Below are 17,010 nucleotides of genomic sequence, written 5' to 3'. Positions count from 1 at the left end.
CCTGTTCGTTGTGAAAAGTTAACCTGGACTTTTTTGCATCGATATTTGGATTGGAGATCTCCCAGAGCAACTTACATGTCAGAGCAAATGGGACTGATGCATCACTTGATAGCATCCTTCTCCCCACCTTTTTTTCCAGCTTAATAGAGAATCACAGAATTGTAGGGGCAGGAAGAGACCTCTGGAGGTCATACAGTCTACCAACCCCACTGCTAAAGCAGGCTCCCTACAGCAGGTTACGTAATAAAACATCCAGACAAGTTTTGAATGAATATCTCCAGAGGAGGGGACTCCATAACCTCTCTGGGCAGCCTGTTCCAGTGCTGTGTCACCCTCGAAGTAAAATTTTTCAGAATTTTTTAGTCACATTCACTTGGAACTTCCTGTTTTCCAGTTTGTGCCTGTTGCCCCTTGCCCTGTTGCTGGGCACTACTGAAAAGGGCCTGACTCCATCCATTTGACTTTTCCCCCTCAGCCTTCTCTTCTCCAGACTGAACAGTCCCAGATCTCTCAGCCTTTCCTTACAAGGGACGTGTTCCTAGCCTCTAATCATCTTTGTGGCGCTCTGTTGGACTCTCTCTAGAAGTTCCCTATCTGCCTTGAATTGTGGAGCACAGGACTGGACACAGTAATCCAGATGTGACCTCACCGTTGCAGAGTAGAGGGGGAAGATAATCTCCCTTAACCATGCTTTTTTTTTTAATGCACCCAATGGCCTTCTTGGCCACAAGGATACACTGCTGCTCATGGTCAGCCTGTTGTCTGCAAGAACAGCCAGGTTCTTCTCTGAAGAGTTCCTTTCCAGCAGCTCAGCCCCTAACCTGTACCGATCCACGTGGTTATTCCTCACTAGATTCTGCACTTGCCCTTGTTGAATCTCAGCAGGTTCCTCTCCTCCCGACTCTCCAGAAGCCTTGTCTGTGTTTTATTGGGGTTTTGTGCTATTCAAAATGCACAACTTTCAGCTAAAATACTTAGCGCATGCCAATTACTTCACAGGTCTTGCGTATCCTTTTTCATCCCTATTTTACAGCCTGCCCAGCTACATTTGAATAGTCCATGGATACATCTGTTTTCTATCCACCAGACCATCCTTGTCTTGCAGTTGCTGGAGGACATTGGAATATGATACTGTCAGGGCATAGTACCATGGCACTTTTCTTACTGGCGTTAGCATCTTTGCAATACTGATAATTATATTTGTCCATTGTCCTCATTTTGTTCAGCAGTTCTAAATCTGTAGAAGCTGAAGTGTTGTTTTGACATGGATTAAGACCATGCTTAGTGTTCTATACTGGATTTCCAAGAGGACTTTATTTGCCATAGAATGACTAACCACTGGCTCTGAGGGGGAAGATTGTCTATGTTTGTATTTGATCACTTAAAAGGAGTTTGAATGCACATAGGTGGTTATCTAATTTAATGGTTAATATACAAATTATATTTTTAGTGGAAAGTTTTAACAAGAAATATTATCAGTTCTTTTTTATTGTGTAAATTTTGCTTATTTGAAGGAAATAATCTGTGAGCATTCTCTTTTCATGGTTGTTTTTGAGAATCAAGCAGTTACAATTGACATTTGAATTGGTAATGAATTTTTAAAATCACAGTGATCTCCATGGTCTCTTCAGTTCAAGAGAAGTGAACATCTGACTTAGACAAAAAAGAGGGGGAATACTTTGATGTAAGAAGCCAGTAGGGCATGTTGCAGCACACCTACTAACCAAGTATTTTGCATACCAGCTTTGATTTGAACTCATTTAAGAAAGAGAGTGAACTGAAGTTCTTGAAATCCAAAACATTCTGTCGCTTTGATTTACTTTTTGATTCTTGTTTTCATTTTATATGAAGAGCTAAACATACACATCATTATTTTAGGCAATTTATATTCCTATGAAATAATAGTTCAGACTATGATACTGTCTGATTTGCTTCCTTTCACATGAAGAATCCTTCAGAGCTTTGAAGGGGTTTGATACCAAACTAATCGACAGAATCAACCTGATTCTGACAATTCGTTCCCATCTTAAATAATCTTAAATATTATATGGGTTTCAATACCAAAACTTGCTCTTAGATGGAAATTTGGGTGATGGAAAGAAAGGAACGTTTCATCTGGTGATATTTCTCCAAGAGAAATTTAAAGAAGTGTTACGTAGTTGAATGAGACAGCCTCGGCAAGTTTGCAGATGACACCAAGCTGGGAGAAAGTGTTGATCTGCCTGAGTGCAGTGGGGGGGAAAGGAAGGAAGCGTAACAGAGGGATCTGGATAAACTGGATCAGTGGGCTGGAGCCATCTGCATGAGATTCAGAAACACCAATGCCGAGTCCTGCACCGTGGTCACGACGACCTCATGCCATGCTACAGTCTTAGGGCAGAGTAGCTGGAAAGCTGTAAGGCTGAAAAGGATTTGGAGGTGTTAATCAGAATCTGGCTGAAGATGAGCCAGCAGTGTGCCCAGGTGGGCAAGAAGGCCAGCGGCATCCTGGCTTGTGTCAGAGACGGTGTGGCCAGCAGGTGCTGGAGGTGATCGTTCCGCTGTGCTCAGCACTGGTGAGGCAGCAGCTCAAGTTCTGTGTTCAGTGTTGGGCCCCTCGCTACAGAAAAGACATTGAGGCCCTGGATTGTATCCAGAGAAGGGCAACTGAGCTGTGAGGGGTCTGGAGCACAAGTCTTATGGGGAGTGTCTGAGAGAACTGGAATTGTTTAGACTGGAGAAGAGAAGGCTCAGGGGAGACTTTGTTTCTGCAGCTCCCTGAAAGGATGTTGTGGTGAGGTAGGGGTCAGACTGTTTTCCAAGGTAACAAGCAATCAAACAAGAAATAATGGCCTTTTTTAATTGTACCAGGGGAGGCTTAGGTTTCACATTAGGAAAAACTTCTCTGAAGCAATGGTCGAGCATTGGAACAGACTACTCAGGGAGTTGGTGGAGCCATGTCTCTGGAGGTGTTCAAGAAAAGAGTACATGTGCACCAAGATGTGGACATGGCTTAGCAGGCAATATTGGTGATGAATTGATGGTTGGACTAGATGATCTTAGAGATCTTTTCTGGCCACAATGGTTTTATAAGACAGAACTGGACAAATATACTTCTAGGATGTTTGGAGGTGTAGCAAAGAGGCGAGACTTTTAGTTGGACTAGAACATGAGCTACTACGTGAGTACAGCTGTGTGAGTAGTGTGTAGCTAGTGTAGGAAATGATTTTCCAGAATGTACTTTCATTCTATAAAATTTAGAGTATCTTATTTGGCATATTAATGCTATTTCAAATAGATTCAATTATACGTAAGCAATGTATGGCACAATATACTGTGAGTTCTTCAAGGAGATATGATGCTGTGACTGGAAAATATTTGTTGCTGTCTTACTGAATTCTGGAATGATTCATTTTATAAATGAGTGTGCTTCAGTAAAGACCAGGTAGTCCATTGCAGCACTAGTATACACCGGATGTCATCTCACAAAGCATAGGAGGTTGTCAGCTCATGAATTATGAGCTTATTATATCTTTTGTTATTGCTGTTATATTTTCTGAATGTATACAGATTCTAAAGGAAAATTTTATTCTCACATTTGTGTATTTCACAAGCATATTCTGTTCATGAACATAAACAGTTCATGCTCATAAACAGTTTTGTTTGTGGTCATAGAAATAGTAGGAGGATTTCATTGGTTGTCTTCTGGAGTTCCAATAAGATACTGGAACTGCATGGATTACAGAGCTTCTTGCCTGTATAGTTTGTTCCCATTGATGTGCTGATAGGACAGATCCTGTATGTGAAGGAGACTGTTCTTTGAATGTCACTGAGGAAGAATGGGAGCACTTGCAGAGGTGTCTCTGCAGCTTGTATTCTGCAGACTCTGTTACACTGAGTAAAATGGTGACTTACTGTAAGAGCTGTGATTTACTTAGAACATAGCAGCATTAGTAACATCTGTGACAGGTTTTAGGAAACAGCTTTTATTTTACATCCAGAACTGTAGTGGTTTGCTTGGATTTATGCAACTTTGTACAGTCAGCTGGATTCCGTCAATGTAATCGTGTTGCTCTGCAAGACTATTTTTAAATCCTTACTTTGTGATTTGCTCAGACAATTGTGTAATGAGTAGTCATTAAAACAAAGCTCATTCAAAGTTTTTCTGTATGGATTCCTGCTGAAAATACTCTTATATGCAGTTCTGAACTATCTTTGACTTCTAATATGTAAAATAAGGTGCAAACTTGGATTACCCCATGGCTATGCATTATGTGGTGACCTCTAATATATAAGAACATAATGGTTCCTTAGTGAAGTTTCTTCCTCTCTTTGCTTCTAATCTACTCTAGTGTTTATTTGTGAGGATGAAAGAAATACTAAAGCTTAGAGCGATATTCAGTGAGTTTATTTAAAAAAAAAAAAAAAAAAAAAAAAGATGAGGAACTGATTAAAAATCATCTTTATTGCTTAAGAGTTTTACTCATTCTATGCTCAGCTTTGTTCAGTACTTCATCACACGTCAGGAATAAATAAAGTAATAAAGGTCTCCGTGCCATCAGGTGATGCCATCACCTCACTGTGCAATGTGCCAGCTGGGATGGAGCCATGCATCAAAAGGTGCCTCTTCAGTCCGGCCTCAAATGAGTGTTACATTCAGGTTTTACACAGTTAGGGACAGAGTATTTACAGCAAGATTTGTAGCAGTGAGTTGGATGTAGCCACTAGTCCAAGGTGATATCATGAGGAGAGTAGATTGTTTAATGTTTATCATAAGTGAGGAGTTGGCATTTTAATTTTGGGCCAACAGTAAGTGCGTTTATATTGTTACCTCAGCCTTAAACAGAGGACTTTGTATCTTGAATTTCTGTTGTGACGAATTCTCGTTACTTTTTGGGTAATTTTGACATCAGAGGTGTTAAGTCAGCTCAGGGGCTGTAAAGCATTACTGACTTGGGAAAATTGAAAAGGATTGGCGAATTCTTTAACTTAAAATTGTACAGATTACAAATCACTCTCATGATAGTTATCGTTTGTCTCTTATGAATACTCTGCAATGTTTGAAAGAATTACAGTAATTTGTTTTCAGAGATGCTGCTGTCATTATAAGGGCTGCTGGGTAGGAGAGTCTGTCACCTGCTGAAAAATGAAGTCATGACATTCTTAGATGATGCAGGAGGTCAGTCTCAGAAACAGGAAGGCGGTCTCAGCTACAAGGGCTAAAAAGTTCATCTGTTGGTAAAATAAGGATAATAAGAGAAAAAAGAAAACTTGGGTTTTAATCTGTTTTTGTCAAATTTCCTGCATCCCTGTTTGGGCAGGAAGTTGAAGAAATAGTGGACATTTTTCTGTAGCTAATTCTGAAATAATTGTGTAATTCTTGGAGTAGGACTAGAATAACATCTCAAAAATAAAGTTCTGAGAAATACTCCGGTAGTATTTATGTATGAGGAACAGCTGTGCATCTTAGAAAATCAAGATTTTGTTTTTCAGTACTGATGGAAAGATTTAGATCAGTCTTGATTTCTAGAATTTTGGTGCATATGGTCTTCATAGCAAAAGCATAATGTAAACCTCTGTAGAAAAACCCATTTCAGATGGTGAGCTTTTTGCCAGTCATTAAAAGCTGTGAAAAAATCTGGGGAAAACTGGAATATTATTAATATATATATTACAATTATCCTATTCAAAATTATTTTTAAAAGAAAAACCAATGCTTTTTTTCCCCCCCTCGTTACATAATTTTCATTGTTTTCTGGTACCTAGTGCTTTGATGCCTGGTGTATGCTGTCCTTGTCCTTTGCTACCCTGGCACATCATTTATTTCTCTTTGGAGTGCAGCACTAACATTAATGCCCATTAACAATTTTTGGATCAAAATGCTAAAATTATTTGAAGCCCTTTCAGTAATATGTGCTGATAGTCATTAACAGCTCCACTCAGTGCCCTAGACAAGGACTCTGTTTTACAACATTATTTTCTTCGTTTAAATCTACCTACTCTGTATTCTCATACGTGTATGCACATTATTTTTACCTTGCTTGCTATAAACACTGCCTGTAAAGACCAACAAGCACCCCCAAGCCAGAGATCCATACTGACTTAAATATGAATCATTATTAGGGTTTCTAAAAGAATGAACTCCTGTCTGAATATACTCAGATCTATTATTCCGCTTTGGTAGGTTCTCTGCAAGTGCCCGAGTGTTACATATAATCTCCCACCTTAATTGCTAGCTTTGTGTAGTGACAAAGTAAAAAAAGAAGTGGAGTGACAGGACGAAACACAGTGGGATCCAAGCTTGTAATACATTTCCTTCCTGATTTTACACAGTACATTAGGCAGGAGACATAGAGTTTAAAATTTTAATCTTTTTTTTTTTTTCCTGACGATTTGCAATCTGTCATAAAAGGGCTAAGTTCCAGAATATACCAAAGCCACAATGCTGGCTTGGATTGAGGGTGGAAGTAAGCAAAAAGTATTGGTGTTTATGCTTGCACTCACACGAGCAAAGCATCGTGCATGCAGATCATTTAACTGCGTACTCTGCAATTGGACCAGTGAGAATCACCTGGGCTTGGGCACAAAAAACTAAGCAAACTCTAAACAGTGCTTAACAGAAGTCCTGAAGATTAGCTCCTGGTTTTGCCAGTGACACATATCTTTATCCATACAAACTTCTGAGGAAGGGTTTTCTTGGAGTTTTAAGAAAATTGCTCTCAAGAATATTCTCCTTTGATATTTTGCAGAGTAATGTATTCCACCAGACAGGGGACTTTTTGTTTATCATTCTGTACATCAAAGTATGCTTTCCCCTTGAAATATGGAAAGTTGACAACTGTACAGAGCAGCGGGGATCTGGGTTCACAGAGTAAGCAGCATTTCATTATGCTTCTTTATTTGGATGGGCAACTGTGAGAAATAGCTTATAATGTATAAAATATCTGAGTCTTTTTGTACTTAAAGACATTGTTATCTCTATTTGAAGCTGGCTGGTGAAGGTCAGTCAGGCTAACTTCTTGCAAAAGAATATCCTGTCTCTGTTGTTAGATACTCTTTTCAAAGTTCATTGCGTACAGAAAGCTCTTTTTGTAAATATCACCCATCGTGGCAAATTTCATGTAGTTGGCAGGAGGGGGAAAGGGAATGTGCTATGAATTCTTTTCATTAAAAAAAAATGATTGCTGTTGCAAAGAGCATTGCATAGCAACAATGAAAAGTCTAAGAAGTTAATTTGCTTAAGATTTGGTGTTTATCTGGAATGTCAAATTGCACTGCTGAAGTGATAAATTCTGTGATAACTGTAATACTGAAACTTTCACTCACTGATAACCATGGCAGTGATATATTGTGGTATTTTCATGACATTTCCTTTGCTTTACTTTGAAGTCTAGTTGGTTAAGTCAGGAAGTCTTGATGTATTAACAACATGAAGCTAGGGTTGTTTCTTGCTTTCTTTATTTTAGTTTTTTTTTTTTATTAGTTAAAAAAGGAATGGAAAGTCGGCAGTTTAGGATAATGCTAATAATGGCAAGTTGTCACGTATTACTCAAGCATGTCGTACTTTGAAATGATGCTGCACGTAGGAGAAATGCTAAAAAATGGAATTCTACGTTACATATCATTTTTAAAGGAATCAGTAAGTCACTTGCACTCCACTTACTACAAATAAATACATCTTTGTCTATCAGCATTGTATTAGATCGTGTCCACTCAAACTGTGTAACTTCATCCATTCCTGGAAATATGTAGGAACAACAGGAATTAATTGTGCCTGTTCTTGTGAACTAAATTACTGATGTGTGTTGAACTTCCAGAACTAGTTTCTCAAGAGATCTTGTGGATTTCAAAAGAACTACCGAGTTGTCTGCATAAGACTTATGGAATACAAACTCATAGGAAAGGCATGCAAACATTCATGTAAGTGGGATTTAGCACTGACCGAAAGAAACAAAGCCAACTGTTGCTTGTGCAACAGCCCTGTCTTACATGAAGTAGTTTTCAGACTGTTTTTTTTTTTTAATTAATTTCTAGGAGTTTATTATACTTCTTAGATGTTTTGAATAGCAGGCCTCCTGCATTAAAACTAAAACAGAGTGCTATGATGTAGGAATTCATTGCATATTTAATATTTAAAGCTCTAGCTGCAGTACATCCAACCTGAGTAACTGTTTGGATAGCCCAGTATGTTTTTGCTCACATTTTCCACTTGCTCATAGTTACTGATGTGACAGGGAAGGCTTCTTAAAAATAAAAATTAGAAGGAAAAATTAGACTTATTTTAATACGAGCGTAGATTCCTGATTAAATCTCATCCTGTTGAACTGCTGGCAACATTTATCCTGGGTCCAGCAGGTCGCAATTAGTCACTGTAAAAACTCAATTCAGAGAAAAATACTTTGATTTCACTGCACCTACCAGTGTAATTATAAAGATGATAAACAAACAAAGGAACACAAAAAAACAAACAAAAAAACCTTGCCTCTTAACAATTGTTAAAGGTTATCTACAGATATCTATATAAAATAACTGAAAGGCTCATCAGATGGTACTCAGTAATTATTGTGGAAACATTTGATTGGAAAAACCCACCGCTCATCTCAGATAAAAAAGAATTAAGTCAAAAAATATAAGCGCTGCTATTTCCATCGCTGTTTTGTATCGGGGGAAGTAGTCCCTCAGTCGGCGAATACAGCTAAGTCTGTTTTGTGCTGAGGCAAATCCCGTTGTGAAGAGGCTGTGAGTAATCAGAAGTGACAGCATAAGCACTTTCTGTTCAAAGTGATTTTACAGAAAGCGTTATTTTCTGAGAAAAGCACACATATGGCTCCCATAATGCTGAAAATGCACTGACGTATCAATTCAACAGCAGTAGTGTTTGCAGAGGAAGTTTTGCAAATGGTGTTTGTATTAAAAACCTATTTCCTTCGCATTTCCTATTCAGTAAGACATCCTCTAGGTCGTAGAACCTGACCAAGGAAGCTGGGCAGGGACAGATACTTCTGCGTGAGGAACGCGTAGGCTTGGCTGGGACCTTCCAGATCTAAGTAGACATATCTAATCAAGGCCTTTTAGTCTCATTTTTGTGAATCGCTTACCAGTGTTTCCCATTCACAAAATTACTCAGAGGAACTGCTCAGAACTTCTTTCCCCAGAGCCTGCAGACTTGGCTTTTCTTTTGTAAAGTGGTGTCAGTGCTCACACTCGCAGAAATATATCATTCAAAACCAAAAGGCCTTTGGTGACTAAAGGAGAAAGAGGATAGCTGAGGAGACACAGCTTTCGTAATGCCTCTTTCGTAAACAGTAAGACAAATGATTCTGATTCCTAATTGTCATTACTGGTGTTAATCGGCAATCAAATATTTCAAATACTTGTTCTACTTCCAGTAACTTCTCATGAAATTCCCCTCAAGGAAAGCGAAGCTTAAATACTGCAGAGTCTGAGTATAGAATCAGTTATCTACTAAAGTGGAGACAATATTGATTGTATTCAAGCATGAATTCCAGTGACATTTAGCAGAGTTAATTTTATCTTTATTTGGTATTATGAATTTTGCCTCACTGTTCATTGTGTTGCTTTCTTTAAAGTGCCCCTCAGATTTTACTGGTGCTGGAAAACTGGTGATTTGCTGCCACATGCCTATGTAGTATAAAGACATTGCCATTATTTCAGAAAGTGTGTGTTTAACAGTTTGGAGATACTTGTGTCTAGCTTGAAAGTACAGCAATTAATATTCATATTGAGAGAGCTACTCATTTTTAATGAGCATAAGACACGACTTGCAGTCAGGGAGCTACTTGAGCTTAATAACATAGCAAATGAATTGTACTGCTCAAATCTGTTCTGGCTGGGTAGACCGTTGTGTACTGGTTGATACGAGCGTGGTAAAATTATTGACCAGGGGAAGTAAAAGGAAGCTTCCATAGTGTTGTGGATGTCCTCCATTTGCTTCAGCACAGTGTAGATATGCATTCCAGCAAGCACATTTAAGTGACACATGCTGAAACATTCATTAATGAGGTGTAAGGAGAGAATATAGCATTAAAGTCTGAGTGCAAAGAAAGGAGATCCTTCTCTCCCTAACATAACAATCGTTATAATTTTCATTCCTCTTTTGTAGTGGCAGCTGTGTGCCTGAAATAAAGTAGTATAACCATGAAATACATGTCAGAAGAATTTACGTCGTGGTCATTTTGCTAACATTTGTATCATTTCTTCCCTACAGGTATTTCTGTAACAAAGAAGACTCATACATGTAAGTAATGTCTTTTGATTTGTCCTTCTTTTATGAGTGGAGTACATGTTTAGGCCATGCTGTAGAAGGTTCGATTTTAAAAATGCTGGCAAGTTTTCTGCTTTAGGGTGGTTCCAGTCCTCGCTAAAATGTCATCTATCTGGATGTAGTGTGTGTGTGTGCATGCATGTGTGTGTGTGTGTATTAAGGCAAAGGGCAGGAACGAAAAGATGTGAAGACAAAAAATAGAATTCTTTATTCTAATATGTGTATCTTACAATTACCTGGTAAGTAAAATATCTGGAAAAACACGGTTGATCAGAAAGATTTTTCTATTATATGTAGAAGTATATATATATATATATATTGTTATATATGCAATGTGTTTCATGTAATAAGAAATTATTTAGTTCAAAATCTTTTGACTCTTCCTATGCATTCATCTATAAGGTAAATCATTCTGTGCTTGTGCTTTAAGGAATTCTTGATGGAAATGAGATGATTATTGTTTTGCTCTCAACCATATAAATAGATAATCCTCATAAATGGCAAACTTGGAAACGGATGTGGATGTGTGCATTTACTTACATGTACATTTATTCTGAATCCTCTTCAAAGACGTCATTATTGGGGATCAACTCTTATCTACTGTGAGTTAAAAGCACAATTCCAAGAAAACGTTACGATTTGTAGCTAAAGGAGGTATGTTGAGATTCTTTGGATACCATGAAGCTTTGGAAATCTAGTGCAGGAACTATACTTGCCCAGGATCTCACATAGCAGGAAGATAAAGCTGAGGCTACTAGTCTTATGAGAGCTTTCTAACAAAACAGGAGGCACAAAATTTACTAAGATTTACAATGCAATTGAACAGGGTTTTGCATTTAAAATACTTTTACTGCAGTTTTGTAGGCCCAAAGTATCTTACAATAATTTCATTCTTATTCATTCCTGTTTTTAAAATGTTCACATAATGTAAAACCTGACTTGATATCATCTGCCACTTGTGAAATCTCCCCATATAGATTTACAAAATACAATTACTTAATATAAGAGCTTTTACTGAGAAGCTGTTTGATAAGAATTTTGAAGCAAGTGTTACTTGTTACCAAGTTCTAGAGCATGGTGGTGCTCTGATTAGGTGATCTTGCTTGCTTAATGCATTCCTACGGTCAGCTCCTGTTTGGGTGAATGCAAATGTGGTTTCCATTCACCTTAATGAGAGCTACAGATAGGCCTCTGAGAGCAGAATGTGACCCTTACATATTTAGTGAATATTTGAGCTCATACTGACTAACAGTACAGGAGACTGAAGTCCTCTGTATATCCGCAGGCCAGGCATTGTACAGACAGCTTCCTTGCACAGCCTTGCCCATGAGCTCAACCCTGGCCTGGAGCGACCACCCTCTCTAGAGGTGGTAAGTAACTCAGTATTTGTGCTAGCTCAGGCTTGGGCCTCTCTCGTATGGAGGCTGATGACTACACGGTGTTGTCTAACACTCCACCTGCAAATCAGCTGAAACTACAGCTGAGTGCAGCAGTGCCACGTGCTGACTTGTTTTAGAAGTCGCGTCGCCAATTCCAATATTCAATACTTTTTTAATAGGGAAAACTAAATAGCAACTAAGGACCTAGAGAGCTAGGAATGTTCTTAAGGTCTGCTGGCCTAATAAAATGGGATCACATGTATCTCAGGGGATGCTGTGATTGAGGTCTTTTATGACAAAAAGTTGTATTCATCAGCTCTGCTAGATGATTAGCTACTGTTCACCATGTAACGCCTGTACACTACCGAAGACAGAAATTAGGATCCCAACATCTTCTATGCTAAGTGAGAACTGGGTGCTATTCTGACGAAGAGTAGCTCCCCAATTTGTTAATCAGTTTTCACAACATTGCTGGAGCATGAATGGGAAGATTCACTTAATAATGGGAAGATGAACTTCTGCATTAAGGAAGGATTAAAATAGGAGGATCAATATGCTGTAATTGGCATAATGAAAATCCTAGGCTACATTTGCTAACAAATCTATGGGATTCATTCAGCTTTATTTAAGTTGTTTTTTTTTTTTTTACATACATTCCCGTTATGACAGATAGAGTAGGAATTGATGTATCTTGTGCATCTTTGGCATTTTAAGATTGCGCAGAAAAAAACATTTCTTCTTTATTAGAGAAAGTTTATTATTGTATAGAAAAAGTAGATATCAAAAACCAGTTTGGGAATGGCTTGGAAAAAAAAAAATCAATTTTATAAGAAAACCCAAATGCAAAAATAAAGTTAATGCCTGAGTTTTTGAGTTTATAGGGTTCACCAAATTGAAGTTTTATCCAGGTTTTCTTTTTCATTGGCTGCTTCTCCACATTCTCTCTGTAACAGCTTTTGAACACTACAAAACCTGCCGTTTTTAAACATGGGCTGTAATGCTGCTGCTTCCAAGCAGCACTAATGAGAATAAATTTTGTCCACCCAAAAATGCGATATTTCACTCTGAAACAGACTTCTGAAGTAAAAATTCTTATCTGCTGTCTATTTGCAGAGTTATTCTTTCTTGGGCTCACATACTGATTTGTTAAGTTATCCCTCATCTTGTGTGAGAATAGCTAAGTCAGATATTAGAGGCCAAGTCCTATCTCATCTTCCATACAAAGTGGGACTTCAGGTATTTTCAGTTTCCTTTTGATTGGAAAAAGATTATGACTGACACTTAGGTTATTTTCCAGTCATTTAATTCAAAGTAATACTCATAACATGACCTTCTTCCTCTCGTGTTTCATGCCTTGAATCAAAAAATATATTACACAGCTCCAGCCTTTTCACAAATTCAGACAGGTGTCTTTGTTGTAACGGTGATGATAAAGATATGATATTCCAGGGAACCAAAGGCTGCAGAGCACCTGGCATTTAGTACCTCCTGGCTTGGAGCTATGCTCACCCCTGCCATATATAGCATTTCACTTGTCATCTTAAACCAAAATCTTGCCATACTTCATAGAATCAGTTTGCTGGCCTCTACCACACCACTTGTGTCTCAGAACTATCATATAAATAAAGGTTCCTCTTGTCCAGACTTGTTCTGTATCCTGGGCACTGAATTTCTTAGAAGCATTTGACTTGACTGCCTCACAGAGAAAGGATTTACCTCTTGCTTATGTACCTAGAAGACTAATGTGGTGAATTCTTCATGTAATGGAAACTTCTTATCTTGGTATTTTGGATTTCAGTGAACTATGGTCAAAGGCTTCAGAGGAGTTTGATTACATAGCTGGGATTCATATCTGTATGAAGGTTCAGGTACATTCAGTTACTTGTTTACCTGATGTTTTTAAGTTAAAAAAAAAAAAAAAAAGTACACCTTGATTTTGCTGTCCTTCTTTTCACACTATCTTTTGTCTGCATCCGTAAGGCCGTTCTAGAGCTCCTGCAGTCCACTGGAGGAAGCTCTTAGATTGGTACAATGCTCTGCAGCAAAAAAGAGTTAGGAGCCCAGCTCCTAGTGATACTCCTGTGGGCAGAGCATGACTGAGGACCTAACTGGAGTGCTCTCACCTGCCCTGACGCGATACTTTGAATTAGGGATAACTTGCTGGGAATATCTTTTTTGATACACCCTTTTTTGAGTACAGCCACAGACTGCTTCTACATGCAGTGTATGAGGTAGCCCTTTATAAGCTTCAACTAAAATTGTTTGTCAGTGACCTACTTCATCACTTCGACTGAGGTGTTATTCAGAGTGGAAGAGCATGCTTCTTTTGGCAGTCCTAGGGATCAGTAGCCAACTAGCTCAGTTCCTGCACCTCAACCAGGTCAAATAAAATTTAATCCAATTGGTTCTTCTTATGCCTTTGTGGTAAAGATTGACCTCACTGATAGTGGAACTTTTTATTTTATTTTATTTTTTTTATTTCAATGGGACTGAAATTCAGAGTAAGCACTCAATTCATTTTTCAAGCTTATACTGCAATTGAAAGTTTTGATTAAAACATAGGGAGATAAATTCGGCTGTATTTAAGTGCCCAGATGTTGTACTGGCACAAAGTTCCATAGCTTTTTCAGTAGGTACCTCTAAACCTGACAAGCCTCCAAATTTTTGGCTGGAGCTCGGAGTGCTTTATTTTCAGTGCGGCTGCACCACAACTAGCCCAAAAACAGACAGTGCCTTGTTCGTCAGGCATAGACTTCCTCGTAATACTATCCTGAGCAGAGATCCATTCCTAAAACAAGCCCTTCTTATTTCTGGCTCTGAACAGTTTTTATAAAGCAGTGTTCTTTTCTTAGCAACTGAGAGGATGTTTTAGGAAGGGAGACAGAGCTTCAGCTTTTGAGACTTACACATACCCTAAAACTGTTTTTCTCCAAAATTCTACAAACATATTAAGGTTTTGCAGCTTAATTGAACCCAAGATCCAAATTTCAGTTTTTCTCTAGCTTTATTTTCCTCAGTACATGTACAAGGCCATGAGTCTCACTGCTAAAGATTTCTTGAGGCATGTTGATTATTCTGCTTAATTGCATTATAGGGAAAATTTGTGATTTTTTTTTTCCTGATCTGATTTATAATTACTACATGAGTTGCACTGTCTACTTCATGTAATGTGCTTTGAGTCCCAGCTGAAGTAAGTAAATGCTGCTTTTCCTCACAAGATGGGAGCCTGCAGAATATTGATAGTTAACAGGATCTGCTGTTAGCACCAAGGCCTAAAGAGAACAGGTGAAAACTAAACCCTGTCCCCTGAGGCCAATAAAATAGCTGTTTGGTCCCCTGTGTGTAACCTGCTAATAACTTTACTGGGCAGCCTTAAGTTCCCTTGGGGGCTTCTCTGCAAGAGCACTCCCTCTCTTTGCTCAGATACCTTATTAAAAATGATTTTATAATGAAGTTGCCTCAAATAGCAGCTACTTTCCTACTTGTCCTTGAAGCACTGTTTGCCCTGCTGAAGAAGCCTAAGAACTATCTAGGGCTTTTCTCTTGTTCAAAACTTTTGCTGAACTATACTTGATTTTTTTTTTCCTATGAGCCAAATAAAACCTCTTCATAATCAGCTAGATATTTTACCCTTAATTCAATTTTGAAGTCACTTCTATAAATATAAAAAGTTTGAGTGCCCTCAGCTTCAATCAGTCTATTTTATTTGCTGCCACACAGATCACCACATCATTGACTTTTATACCTGATAAAGAACAAATGTTGCCTTTTTCTTCCAAATCTGCTTTTGCATTCTGGATGTTTTTGCTGTACAACTGCTGTGAAAATAAACTAGAATGGTGGCTGCTCACAACTTTCTTCTTTAATATGTGAATCTCAGAGGCTGAACAAAGTACATTGTGACATAGTTTGACTTAGAACCGCCTGAGTCTAGGTAGCTCTAAATATACATACATAGGAAGGCTCAAAGCCTTCTGAGCACATGCTTAGCAATAGTTTCCTAAGATATAATCACTAAACTTTGTTCTCCAAAGATTGATTCAATTTCTACTGAAGCTAAGGAACGCTCCATTTCATTGATGTGGGACCAGATTTGGTGCAAGGTTCTGTCGAATCTTTCTTGAAGTCACCGTAACCTTTGAAGAAGAGAAGTCTCTCTTTCTGTGAACAGATTGTCACCAAATGCAGCAAGGTCTTTAGTTTTGAACTACTATAAAGTTAAAGCATGATCTTTGTGTCTAGTTTGTTCAAAGATCAGAAGTCAAAGGCTTCTTCCCGAAGTATGTAGCTGGCTTATTCCTGTGGGCAATGGCACCGCTGCCTTTTTTAACACATTGAGAAGAACCTGTCTTTAGAAATTTCTGCTCAGTCATTTCACTTCATGACATTGTTTCTTATAAGACAATACTACATTTTTGTTGTAGTAAGGCTGAATTCTAATGATTCTAAAGCAGACTGTCATGCGGACTTCTCCAAGGTTGATATCCGATCCCAAAAAAGCACATTTTATTATCTGAATTTTGAAACCAGTGACTGATTCCATCATTCCTAATAGACTCGTGTAGTTGACATGCATTGCTAGACTTTTTCAATCGCCATCCTGAAACAACTGTTGAAACCTGAAAACAATTTTTTAATGTGCAGTAATGTTTAACCTTTTAAGAACTGTAAAGATATTGTGAAGGTCTTGCAATCTTTCTCTGAGATGTTCAACCTGGAATTATTTAAATATTCACCCTAATCATGGATAAATTTTAATGCAAACAACACATAAGGCAGCTCTTTATGGCAGATCAGTTAGTTACTGTAACTTATAGCTCATTCTTAGTATTATGACCAAATGATGATATTATGTAAATCTCTTATTCAAAAAAAAAAAAATTATAATTAAGTATATGAAGTAGTTCCTACTTGCCTAAAAAGGACAAAAAAAAAAAAGTATCAAAGGGCAACATGGGTCAGTTTGAGGAACTAAGACTGCAGTTGAAAAGTACAAATGGAAACGGATTAGCCTGACATTGAAAAGAATCCTAAAATAACTTATAGTTCAGTAGTATCATAAGTAATTTGGGGGTTCTATAATAATTGAGTAATAGACCAAAATGTAGTGACAGACACCTCAGGACAAGTCTCAGAGAACATAAAAGTCAGCTTTTTCACTGGTAATTTGCATGGGAACTGGGGCAACAGTTACCTGCTAACCTTACCTATGATCACAAATTGCATATGCAGATTTGTTCAATTAACTAAAAGACTCGTTTCAGAAAATGTGGTGCCTCGTGTTCTGTTAGTATAGAGGAGTTGCTGAATTTCTTGTTGTGTTTTCATAGCTGTATTTTAATTTAAAGCAGCAGAAGAAATACAGCT

The 17,010-nt window shown here is 38.0% G+C and overlaps 1 protein-coding gene across 2 annotated transcripts in view; it reads left to right on the top strand.

Moving 5' to 3' along the window:
* RORA (RAR related orphan receptor A) overlaps positions 1-17,010 on the top strand; it is a gene marked incomplete at both ends in the record, with an annotated part of 346,183 nt that overhangs the window by 237,590 nt on the left and 91,583 nt on the right. For both annotated transcript variants that reach the window (XM_079540699.1, XM_079540698.1), the window contains one exon: positions 10,208-10,237. In XM_079540699.1, coding sequence (XP_079396825.1) covers positions 10,208-10,237 — 30 coding nt within the window. The remainder of the gene's footprint in view (positions 1-10,207; positions 10,238-17,010) is intronic.

The sequence above is a fragment of the Tetrao urogallus genome, assembly GCF_951394365.1.
Source record: "Tetrao urogallus genome assembly, chromosome: 11".
In the NCBI taxonomy this organism is placed as follows: domain Eukaryota; kingdom Metazoa; phylum Chordata; class Aves; order Galliformes; family Phasianidae; genus Tetrao; species Tetrao urogallus.
Note: the sequence above shows the minus strand (reverse complement) of the source record. Positions and strands in the feature narration are given on the sequence as shown.